The sequence below is a fragment of the Nansenia antarctica genome, assembly GCF_963989245.1.
Source record: "Nansenia antarctica genome assembly, chromosome: 1".
NCBI classification, from domain to species: domain Eukaryota; kingdom Metazoa; phylum Chordata; class Actinopteri; order Argentiniformes; family Microstomatidae; genus Nansenia; species Nansenia antarctica.
The window spans coordinates 69,851,213-69,864,295 of record NC_137674.1 but is presented as its reverse complement, the minus strand read 5'-3'; the positions used below and the strand labels follow the sequence as shown (position 1 = coordinate 69,864,295).

Here is a 13,083-nt window from a genome sequence, read left to right as displayed (position 1 = left end):
ACTGGTTGTTCTGATTGGCTGTTCTTATTTGCTGTTCTGACTGGTTGTTCTGATTGGTTGTTCTGACTGGTTGTTCTGACTGGTTGTTCGGGGCCTTCAGGCATTCAGGACAGAGAACACATGAAGCATAAATAATACAGACAGAATGTTACCGGGGCGTTTAACCCCTGCTGTGCCGCTCCAGAGTCGACCACATGATGCAACAGTCCTCTGATACTGCAGTGTCACACTGTGTCTGTGTCTGTGTGTATGTGTGTGTGTGTGTGTGTGTGTGTGTGTGTGTGTGTGTATGTGTGTGTGTGTGTGTGTGTGTGTGTGTGTGTGTGTGTGTGTCTGCGTGTGTCTGCGTGTGTGTGTGTGTGTGTGTGTGTGTGTGTGCGTGTGTGCGTGTGTGTGTGTGTGTGTGTGTGCGTGCGCGCGCGCGTGTGTGTGTGTCAAACCTTCATCAATATTAATCTCCCTCAGCCACAGGGGAGGGTGTGTACTCACACAGACAGGCACTCACACACACACACACACACACAGCACTGCAGATTAGGGGTCAGAAAGCATAATTACTTTGGGAAATACTGCCATGACATCCAAACAGCCTGGTAACATGGTAACTCTAAACTTCCTGTGTGTGTGTGTGTGTGTGTGTGTGTGTGTGTGTCTGTGTGTTTGTGCGTGTGCGTGTGTGTGTGTGTGTGTGTGTGTGTATACCTGCGTGCCTGTGTGTGTGTGTATACCTGCGTGCCTGTGTGTGTGTGTGTGTGTGTGTGTGTGTGTGTGTGTGTGTCCGTGTGTCCGTGTGTCCGTGGTCCGTGCGTGTGTGTAGGAGCGGGAGCTCTGGGTCGTGTCTCTGCCCTGCAGGAGGAGGCTGTGCGGAGGAAGACCAACATGGCCGACCTGGACCTGCAGATCCACACGCTGAACGAGGCCATCGGCAGCCTGACCAGGGAGCTGGGCTGAAGGGCAAGGAGGTGCTGAAGATACGCTCAGAGGCCAGCCAGCAGATCAGGTCAGGGACACACACACACACACACACACAGTGGCAGGGCCCGAGAGAGAGAGTGAGAGAGAGAGAGAGAGAGAGAAAGACAGAGAAAGAGAGAATAAGAGAGAGTGAGAGTGAGAGGGGGAGATTAAGGCCCAATCCCGATTCCCTTTTCTACCCTATGGCTCGTTTTCGAGTGTGACTCGATTTCGAGCCAAGGCCTTCGATCAGAGCCACAAGCCGTCGGGGTTGAAATCTACCCCAATGAAATGGGACAACCCTTCAAGACTGATTACGTCATCAGTAGTATCGTAGAAAAGCATTGACGCTCGCAACTTATTCACAACTTCACTTTTACGCTATCAATCGATCAAACAAGTCATCAAATTAAAAAGAACAATGCTTCATTATCAGACCATGACAGAATAACGGTGCTCTAACCTGTATAAAACCTGTGTTCCTACCCTGTCTGATCTAGGACAACAGTGCAACAACTTCGCGGCTGAACTTTAGTCACATTTACGGCGTCATATACCATCAATGGGAAACATGGAAAAATGCATGACTTACAGATTTAATTTATGACGTTCCGAATTCCGAAGTGACAGGAACGCTGGAGAAACAGCCGCTGTCCACTGCATTAATTAACTACATGTCCTTGATGAGTCTCCCGCTCACTGCCCTCCATCAAAAATGGCACATCCATCGATAATATTACATAATAACAACTGCTCGGATTAGATTGCGAGTTGTTTTGTTTTCGCAATACAACTATAGGGTCATATACCACCAAGGGGGGGGGGGGGGGGGATTCGCGCCTATCATGCACATATCAGCCTGTGGATAGATAACTTTAGATAGATAACTTTAACTACATTAAATATGTCTACCATCATCCGCTGTCAAACACCACAATTTATTTCTAAATAAACATGATTGTACATCTCTGAAATGTTAATCGCGCACCGATGTATTTCTATGGGGAAGGCTGTGCTTGACGATTCCATTGGACTGACGCCGGGGCAGAGGAACAGGGTGACTGTCTGTCACCCTGTGACAAACGCGCAGATATGAGTGCTCCGGTGTCCTGCTTTGGTAGTCTAATGGGAGTGATCAGGTAGGCTACCAGTCCTCTACTGCTAAACCCGAGCGCGCTGGACTGTGGAACTTTCGATGTTAAGCATAGACACAAGCGTAGGCACCTCGGCATAACAGCGATTTTTTTGTTATGCTTGTTATAAAGAAAAGGTCTATAATGCATTGTAATGACATTAAACTAAGATAATAAGATGGTTATCATAATTTTTCAAATCTTTATTAATAAGTAATTACAGAGAAAGTAAAATGACATTTCCGCATTGAATAGAGCGACATAAAATTTCTGTAGATGATTCGCAATGCATCCTGGAATCAAGGGGTAGCGTACCCCTATGGCTTCAAAGCTAGTCTGGTCCTGGAATCGCTCGAAATGAAGCCATAGTTAGCCCTCAAAATGAAGCCATGGCTCGATGAAATATGAATTGGGACACCCCTACCCCTAAACGTGAACGCGCAAAACGAAGCCATAGGGGTGAAAACGAAGCCGTAGGGGTGAATTGGGATTGGCCCTAAGACAGAGAGAGGGAGAATAAGAGGGAGAGAGGGGTGAGAGAGAATAAGAAGGGTGAGAGAGAATAAGAGAGAGGGAGAATAAGGGAGAGAGGGTTGAGAGAGAGAGTTTTCTATATTTATGATGATTACTAATTGTATTCTCTTTGATGATTGGTGCAGTTTTATGTCTTAATAACAGACAGGTTAGTTACTATGGAAACAACGACAGCAGGGGTTAAGGACCTGAATATAATATCATATAGAATAATAATAAGAAGAAGAATAGTAATAATAATAATAATAGTAACATAACAATCTACCTCACGGTGGTGTTGAGGCTGGTCTGGACGCAGCAAATGTGTGTTAATAACGAGGCCTCAGCTTGGCCTCAGGGACAGGAATGAAACACGCTTTTCTTGGGCCAGATATTGCTAAGCAAAGCGTGTGTGTGTGTGTGTGTGTGTGTGTGTGTGTGTGCAGCACTGCTGGTGGGATCACTTCCCTTCCTGTTATGTAACTTCCTGGCGAAGCCTCGTTCCAGGGATAAAAATAACATCATAAATAAATAAATAACATCATAAATAAATAAATAACAACATAAATACATAAATAACATCATAACTAAATAAAAAAACAATATAAATAAATAGTGGTGTCCCTCAGGGAGAGTTAGCCAGTGAGAGGCACTCCCCCTGTGTGTGTGTGTGTGTGTGTGTGTGTGTGTGTGTGTGTGTGTGTGTGTGCGTGCGTGCGTGCGTGCGTGCGTGCGTGCGTGCGTGCGTGCGTGCGTGCGTGCGTGCGTGCGTGCGTGCGTGCGTGTGTGTGTGTGTTCGTGCGTGCATGCATGCGTGTGTCCTCTGAGCTCTACTATACTGTATTGTCACCATGACAATCCATCTGGTTGGTGTGACGTTAATGTGCGTGTGTGTGCGTGTGCGTGTGCATGTGCGTGTGTGTGTGCGTGTGCGTGTGTGTGTGCGTCCCCAGGGCTCATGAGCAGGACCTGAGTAAGAAGCACGAGCGTGAGCTGTGTGAGCTGAGCGGGCTGCATGGCCGGGACACCCAGAACATGCTGTCTGACTTCAACAAGGCCCAGGAGCTGCTGAAGGACAAGATCTCCGCCCTGCAGATCCTGTATGTACACTAGGGGTGTAACGAGACGTCATTATCTGTATCTGTATCTGTATCTGTTTAACCCCAATAATATCTGTATTCGGATAGACCGGAAGTGGGTGTGGTTTATACCGGAAATGGGCGTGGTTTGTGCCGGAAGTCGTAACGTCTTTTCGCATCTAATAATTCATGGCAATGCAATGTTTGTGTCTTCATAGCTTCAAATTGATTTCATAGTGACATATAATTATGAAATATATTTCCACATCCTCATACTGTACTTTTCATCTCTCTCTATCTTTTTTATTTTAATTTATTTTATAACTAAACTAAGTTTTAACAACTGTCTGAACCTCACCACCACCCTTAACTGAGGTTAACAATCAGAAACAATTTTTCTTTTTAAAATAAATCAAGGGAGTAGGTTTGGTCTCAACATTGGTAGGGACCAGAGCTTAATTTCTTGCATTTTGGTGAATTGATATGCACCAATTTGGGCCCTTTCTGCATCAATTTATGGTGGAAATGTTATTATTTATGTAAAGGAAAACACAATATTCAGGCACCAGATGACCATTCAAAATATAATGTAATATAGTAATATAATGTATATAATCCTCTCAGGCATTCTGTACTTTCAAATATGTATTCTGGGCGCCGCTAGAGATTCTGGGCCCCATGACAGAATATCATTTTGGGCCCCCCCACCTAAACCACCCATCAACCTAAACCCAGTTGAAGTTGATGAACTATTGATGCACTGCAAGAAATCCAATGATGGATCTTTTGTAAATGTAATTTAAAATTACAGTTAATACAGGAATCAACAATTCAGCAAAGAAATCTCAACATTCTTTAACTTATTAAATTAAGACTTGAACAACACAAGGACAAAAGTATAATTAAATGAAGATTGGAACCCAATTATGAAAGTATAAATCACACAAAAAGTAAAAAATATAATTTTAATGGGGTGGTATTGTGTCTAAATAAATGTAGATCTTGTAAAGATCAGTTGGCCATAATACTGTCAGGATTAGATCAATGAAGATTTACAGCAGAGAGATATTTACTGACTCAGCATTGCTTGTTTCACACAAAGACAAACGTGTCTTATACAAGAGGGAGCAACACAGACATGGTGCCAGCGAAATTGAATGTGAAATGGGAAGATTTTTATTTTTACACTGCGGCAGTACTGTGGAATAGTATACCTGGAGAGCTAAAAACTATATCTAGCCTAATGCACAACGATTCAAGATAGGAGTAAAGAGATCAAATCAAATCAAAGCTAAACGCTGGGCCTTCTTAGTAGCAAAATCTTTAATAAGATCCTTAAAATCTAGTGATGAAGCCAACTTGCTGTGCTGCTGTCATTGTCCTTTGTTACTTCTTGCTCTTCTTCTTCTGCCTCTTTACCTCTTAATTTTTTTAATTGTAATTAATTTTGCCATTTAGCAGACGCTTTTAATCCAAACAATTACGAATTACAGGGACATTCCCCCTGGAGTAACTGAGGGCTAAGTGCCTTACTCAAGGGCACACTAGTAGTGGTGAGGTTTCAGGCGGGATTTGAACTCACAACCTTCCGATCACAAGTCCAACTCACTATCCACTACTAGACCACCACTACCCCACCACCTCTGCTCTCCTCTCTGGCTGCCTTGCTTGAAGAGGGCCCTGGCATGGAGTATCCATAGGTACATAATTCATAAGATGTCCTATAATAGTATTAACATAGTAATACATACATTACACCAGATTAGCTAACTTAAATGTTATCTAGCTAGCTAACAATATTACTAAGATGCCAGTGGTCAATGTTATTGCAATTACTGGAAGAACTATTAACTAAATATGAATATTAGCTAAAGTTGTATTCAATGCTTGCATGGTAATGCAGCATACATTAAAATATTCAAAATCTGTTTGTTAACCCCAAACTCCTACTGCTCACCTCCTTCTCCTTTAACTGGGAGGTGCATCTGTGCATGACGTGATTAGCATGTAACATTATACTATCTAGCTAGCTAGCTATAGCAAGAGTGCATAGCTGCTGGATACAAATTCACTGAGCTCTAATAACCTATATTTGGACCAAAATTGCCCTCATCTCATACATTTAACTGAAATTATACTGACAGTGCACTGTAAGTTAACTATACTTGAAGTTAATGTTAATTAGCTATAGCGAGCTAACTAGATCATCCACACAGTGATTAGATCACTAAACCACTGTTTTTAGTGATTCTTTTTTACTTTTCTCTTTTGAGACCCTGACTTTGGCTTTGCCTTTCACAACATCGTCCACGCACGCACACGTACACGCACACGTACATTTGATGCATTTCCAATCTGTCTGTCCTCCATCTGTCCCACACACATACAGGACATGTTGGTCATGGAAACCTTGTCAGAATATTTGCGGTAACGTTCCTCTAGTCTAGCAGCTCGCGCGCGGTGGACTGAACCATGCAGTGAATAAATAGAGGGGGGTAAATAATAAGGCTTAATTTTGTTAAACATAGAGAAACAAAACTCCAGTTTGTTTATTTTGTGACTTTTTTTAATACATAGAATTATAATTTGAAGTCGGCTACATTAACGTCCTTATGATGATAATAATAAATATACATTTTTTTTTTTTTTTTTTTTTTTAAGATTCTCATGGGCCCCTGTCAGTGCTGGGCCCTTAGAATCGTCCTAACTTACCACCCCCTAGCGGCGCCGTCAACATACTATCAGCTATTTCGCTAGCAAAAACGAAAGCTAACTTATATGCGAAACAGCGCCCCCGCCACCACGTCGGCGCAATGCCGCAATTGCAGTTAGAAATGACAGAAATCCACCGAGTGCAACGCTTATAGAAAATACGACCGTCAGAGTTTTGTTGAGAGCTGGAGGCGGCTAGAAATATGAGGGAGGCGGCCGCCTCATAATTCTCTATGCAGGAAAAACCCTGGCCATTCATCTTCTTAATGTTTATAACATCACATGCTGATAGAACATCAACATGCTAGAAACACATAACTACACATAAGATGATCACCCAGCCCCAAACACGAACACGTCCCCCAACGAAAGTATTTACAAAAGTCTCCCTTACCGGTAGCCAGTTTCTACACACGTTCTCTTACTAACCAGCTGCTCCATTACTGGAATAGAAATGGCTCACGAAGTTCGTGTTGGGAGGGAGAGAGGGATGAGGGAGTGAAAGAGAGAGGAAAGGTGGAAGATCCTCGGGCTGCCAACAGGGCAGGTGGTAGAGAAGGAGGGAGGGAGACACACACACACACACACACACACACACACTGCGGTACACACACCTTTCAACAACACAACACACCCTGTGAATACTAGAGATCAGCTGCGTCCAGGAGAGGCTGGTGGAGGTAGAAATCGGAGGATATTTCATGCATTCCAATGAGCCCATCCTCCGATTTCTACCTCCACCAGCTTCCCCTGGAGGGCACAAAGGAATGTGTGTGTGCGTGCGTGTTTGTGTGTGTGTGTGTGTGTGTGTGTGCGTGCGTGCGTGCGTGCGTGAGAGAGAGAGAGAGAGAGAGAGAGAGAGAGAGAGAGAGAGAGAGAGAGAGAGAGAGAGAGAGAGAGAGAGAGAGAGAGAGAGAGAGAGAATGAGGCAGCAGATGTCAGGGCCTCAGCATGTCAGCGTGTGCTGTCAGTTGTGACCTAATTTAGATTCACTTGACAGAGAGAGAGAGAGAGAGAGAGAGAACAGAGAGGGAGAGAGGGAGGGAGGGAGAGAAGAAGAGAGAGAGAGAACATAGATATAGAGAGAGAGAACAGAGAGAGAGAGAGAACAGAGAGAGAGAGGGAGGGAGACAGAGAGGGAGAGAACAGAGAGAGAGAGAGAGACAGAGAGAGGGAGGGAGGGAGAGAAGAGAGAGAGAATAGAGAGAGAGGGAGGGAGGGAGGAAGAGAAGAGAGAGAGAGAGAGAGAGAATAGAGAGAGAGAGAACAGAGAGAGAGGAAGGGAGAGAGAGAGGGAGCGGAAAGTGAGAGGAGTGAGAGAGAACAGAGAGAGAGAGAACAGAAAGAGAGAGAGACCAGAGAGAGACAGAGAGACAGAGAGGGAGGGAGAGAAGAAGAGAGAGAGAGAACAGAGATATAGAGAGAGAACAGAGAGAGAGAGAGAGAGAGAGAGAGAGAGAGGGAGAGAACAGAGAGAGAGAGGGAGGGAGAGAGACAGAGAGAGGGAGAGAAGAGAGAGAGAGAATAGAGAGAGAGAACAGAGATAGAGAGAGGGAGGGAGGAAGAGGAGAGAGAGAGAACAGAGAGAGGGAGAATAGAGAGAGAGAGGAGAGAGGGAGGGAGGGAGAGAGAGATAGAGAGAGGGAGGGAGAGAACAGAGAGAGAGAGAGAACAGAGAGAGCGAGAACAGAGAGAGGGAGGGAGGGAGAGAAGAGAGAGAGAGAACAGAGATAGAGAGAGGGAGGGGGGAAGAGAAGAGATAGAGGAAGAGAGAGAGAGAGAGGGAGCGGAAAATGAGAGGAGTGAAAGAGAACAGAGAGAGAGGGAGGGAGGGAGAGAGGAGGGAGAACAGAGAGAGAGAAAGAGAGAGAGAGAATAGAGATAGAGGGAGAGAGAGAGAGAGATAGAGGGAGGGAGGGAGAGAGGGAGAGAACAGAGAGAGAGAGAGAGGAGAGAGAACAGAAAGAGAGAGGGAGGGAGAGAGAGAGACAGAGGGAGGGAGGGAGAGAGAAGAGAGAGAGAGAGAGAACAGAGAGCGGAAAGGGAGAAGAGTGAGAGACAGCAGAGAGCGAGAGCGCCATCTAGACACACAGCCTGCTACTGCAGAGCCACTGTTCAGGCAAGCTCAGCTGGCACGGACTCCTCCAGACCTCCTCTCTACCGCATGTGTGTGTGTGTGTGTGTGTGTGTCGTCCACTGCCTTCTAGTTCAGCAGCGCAGCTCTATTTAAGTGACAGACACACATACACGCACCCCACATACACACACAGGCACGCACGCACACAAATATACACACACACACGTGCAAATACACACACACCTGTACAACGCACACACACAGACACACGCACGCACACACCTTGTCCCCTCCACCATTAATCACCATGGCAGAAAGTTTTCCTTACCGTTTAAGGTGATAGAATCTTTATGAATATTTGAACCAACTAAGGCCTACTTCTCCTATGGGTCGATCCACTGGGACCCAGCGCCAGCTTGTCGTGTGATTAGTTGTACTCCTAGTAGTTCTTCCCCTCTATGGTGTGAGGTCCCAGGAGACGCCAGGGGAGGGGAGGGGAGGGGGGCGGGGTAGTTAGGTAGGGGAGGGGAGTGGAGTGTGTTGTGTTGTGTCTGCACCTCTGTGTTTATACCAAAGTAGCTAGCTAGGTCGCAAGACAGGCTAGCACCAAGCTGCCATGGCAACATCAACTCCCAGCATCAGGCTAGCACCAATCTCCTAGTACCAGGCTAGCATCAGCTCCTAGCACCAGGCTAGCTCCCATGGAAACATCAGCTCCCAGCACCAAGCTAGCATCAGGCTAGCACCAATCTCCTAGCACTAGGCTAGCACCAAGCTAGCACCAGGCTAGCACCAAACTCTTAGCACCAGGCTGGCTCCCATGGGAACATCAGCACCAACACTGCCTGGTTGTGGAACGCAGATGTTGGGATGCAGATGGAATGTAGAGTGTCACACTTCAGAGTCTAGTGCCCAGACACACACACGCACACACACGCACACACACACACACACACACACACACACACACAGATTTGAGCTTGAAGTAGCCTAAATAATGAAGTGAGTCAGTGAAGCGTAGCAAGAGTGATTGTCACATGAGGACAGGTGTCCTCTACGCTCTCTAACCACTGCAGATTCCTCTCTCCTTGCTCCTCCTCACTGTGTGTGTATGTGTGGGTGTGTGTGTGTGTGTATGTGTGTGTATGTGTGGGTGTGTGGGTGAGTTTGATGGAGGGACTTGTCATTATAACATCTGTAGCTGTGCGGAAAACAGAACCAGCTATAATCTACATGATGGATGTGTCTGTATGTGTGTGTGTGTGTGTGTGTGTGTGTGTGTTGCGGGGGACTCAGACTCATCAATCACAGTGTTTGTGGCATCGACGGGGAGCTGAAGAGAGACTGAAGACACAGACGCTTCTGAATACTAATAATATACAAATTCTTTGTCAAAAAGAAACGCCACGCAAATAAGTGCTGATTAGTTTCTGACATACAGGTTATGAATAATACTGTCGGCTCGCCTTCAGAACAGTGTCTAACCTTGTGTCTAACCTTTTCTTTTACTGATTTATTTGCCAACCATCAATCAATCAACCTGTCAGTCAATTGTTGGAATTTGGTCTTTTTGCTCTAGGCACAGGGTCTAGGCACAGAGTCAGCCATATTCGGTGCCCCTGTAGCAATTAGGGGTTAAGTGCCTTACTCAAGGGCACATGCAGCTCTCCTGCGGTGGGGATCGAACCAGCAACCTTCTGATTGCTAGCCGGCCTCTCTAACCTCTAGGCTACCTGCCGCCCTCAATAAATTATAAATCATTAACAACCTTCAGGATTTGTTCACACACATGCCGATCAGTCCTTCTGGTTATGAGATTAAAGACAGGGGAGTGGAACTGTAATGGTTTGAAGGAGCAGGGCGTACATTTGTTGGAAGTCTGCCACCTCTGGCCATCACAGGGAGGTTCACCACCATTAGGAGGCTGTTAGACAGCTTGAGTGCTGCAGACTTGAGCATGAACATGGATGTGGAGGTGATGGAGGGGAAGCTGTGAGAACATGCGTCCGTTACTGTCTCTGAGGATGGTCTCCCTGTGCATTAGCGATGTTTACTGATGGTCCAGCCCTGCTCCCCCTCCCTCCCCTCCCCCTCCCTCAGCACAGTATCACGCAGTTAAAACCCGACCCAAACCTGCAAATATCAAAGAGAAGGATAACAAGACAAGTGAGTCTGAGGTGAAGTTAGTTTCCACCCACACTGTGCTGTGTGGAAGCTGCCTGAGCCCTAATGGCTGCCGCGGTCGCCTGGTTATCACTGTGCTGTGAGGCAGCAGCCGTGTGAAGTCAGAGCCCTAATGGCTGCCGCGGTCACCTGGTTATCACTGTGCTGTGAGGCAGCAGCCGTGTGAAGTCAGAGCCCTAATGGCTGCCGTGATTGCCTGGTTATCACTGTGCTGTGAGGCAGCAGCCGTGTGAAGTCAGAGCCCTAATGGCTGCCGTGATTGCCTGGTTATCACTGTGCTGTGAGGCAGCAGCCGTGTGAAGTCAGAGCCCTAATGGCTGCCGTGATTGCCTGGTTATCACTGTGCTGTGAGGCAGCAGCCGTGTGAAGTCAGAGCCCTAATGGCTGCCGTGATTGCCTGGTTATCACTGTGCTGTGAGGCAGCAGCCGTGTGAAGTCAGAGCCCTAATGGCTGCCGTGATTGCCTGGTTATCACTGTGCTGTGAGGCAGCAGCCGTGTGAAGTCAGAGCCCTAATGGCTGCCGTGATTGCCTGGTTATCACTGTGCTGTGAGGCAGCAGCCGTGTGAAGTCAGAGCCCTAATGGCTGCCGTGATTGCCTGATCCTCCCTGTGCTGTGTGGAAGCTACCTGAGCCCTAACACTAGAACAGCTGTGCCTATTTTACCTACTATAAGAGCCGCCTTGGGGGTCAAATGACTCACAGTTTTTATAATGGGAAGCTGCTATTTACACACAATGACCACTAGTTGGCTGCCTTGTAAATTAGACTGCCTCCTACACAAAAAAACAGCAAAATAGCTTTATACTAGCTTATCCTGAAGTATTTTGAAAATGTAAGGATACTGGGTGGTAGAACGCACATATCCAGGAAAAGGAAAAAGGAAGGTCCTGAAATTTGATCGAATGCAAAGATCTAAAAAATATTTTACTCACAGGGTCACCCACGGCTGTTCTAGTGCTAATGGCCGCCCCCTCTCCCCAGGCTGGAGGGCACGGAGGAGAAGTTCCGTAACAGGGAGAGTCGGCTGGAGGACCTGCAGGTGATCGCCGAGCTGAAGGACATGGTGACGGAGAGAGAGTCCCTGGTCAAGAAACTGGTGGTGGGTGTGAGTGGTCAATACACACTTGACCACGGACAGGATGTAGTATGGTTGTAGGGTCAGACAGACAGGATGTAGTATGGTTGTAGGTCAGACAGACAGGATGTAGTATGGTTGTAGGTCAGACAGACAGGATGTAGTATGGTTGTAGGGTCAGACAGACAGGATGTTGTAGGTCAGACAGACAGGATGTTGTAGGGCCAGACAGACAGGATGTAGTATGGTTGTAGGGTCAGACAGACAGGATAGTGTAGGTCAGACAGACAGGATGTTGTAGGGTCAGACAGACAGGATGTAGTAAGGTTGTAGGGTCAGACAGACAGGATGTTGTAGGTCAGACAGACAGGATGTTGTAGGGTCAGACAGACAGGATGTAGTAACATCAGACCGTGCATGCTTAGCTAGGGCTTTGCAATGTGATGATGTCACAGTACAGCGTCAGGGGCGCTCTGATTGGTTGATGTCTCTGTCGCCAGGACGATAAGAAGTTCTACCAGCTGGAGCTGGTGAACAGAGAGACCAACTTCAACAAGGTGTTCAACACCAGCCCCAACGTGGGGGTCATCAACCCTCTCATCAAGGTGAGCCCAATCCCCCCCCCCCCCCCCGACACACACCACTGAGGCTGACACACCTGGAGTTAACGCTAACCCGGTTAGCTTCCGTTAGCTACATACACACGTACCTCGAGATTTACGGCCATTTAGCCCCGAAAGTTCTTAGAGACAGGTTTAAGCTGTCACTCCACGTCTAATACGATTGGTTTAAGCTGTCACTCCACGTCTAATACGATTGGTTTAAGCTGTCACTCCATGTCTAATACGATTGGTTTAAGCTGTCACTCCAGGTCTAATACGATAATACGATTGGTTTAAGCTGTCACTCCACGTCTAATACGATTGGTTCCCCATTGGTACCATCCCACTAGCTCAAGGAGACTAAGGCTGTGTTCGAAATGGTATACTAGCATACTGTATACTAGCATACTCAATGAGTATATACTGCATACTGCCTACTAAATTCATAAGTATGCGAAAACCAGCCGACCGTTTACACTGCAGTATGCATACTGCCTCCCAGAATGCATTTCGCACCGGCCGGGAGCAGGGAATTTAAATCCTCCATTCTAAACCTCCATTAGCTAAAAGCTGTAATTTTGGCTTTACAAGTGTTAACATGTAATTTTATGAAGTTTTAATATGTTTTCAGGCGAGAAAGTAACCACATATTTCCAAAATGTGTCCAGTTTATCAAAATAACCCGTTTATATATCTGATCTGACGTTTTTTTCCGTCTTCTGTTCGCTAGCTACATTATGGCTGCGTTCGTA

At 46.4% G+C, this 13,083-nt stretch overlaps 1 protein-coding gene across 1 annotated transcript in view; it reads left to right on the top strand.

The window, feature by feature from the left end:
- Nucleotides 1–13,083, top strand: part of fam184ab (family with sequence similarity 184 member Ab) — a gene marked incomplete at both ends in the record, with an annotated part of 110,256 nt that overhangs the window by 88,465 nt on the left and 8,708 nt on the right. The window contains 6 exon segments of the mRNA XM_080550424.1: nucleotides 818–824; nucleotides 827–943; nucleotides 946–1,000; nucleotides 3,554–3,700; nucleotides 11,636–11,753; nucleotides 12,230–12,334. Coding sequence (XP_080406550.1) covers nucleotides 818–824; nucleotides 827–943; nucleotides 946–1,000; nucleotides 3,554–3,700; nucleotides 11,636–11,753; nucleotides 12,230–12,334 — 549 coding nt within the window.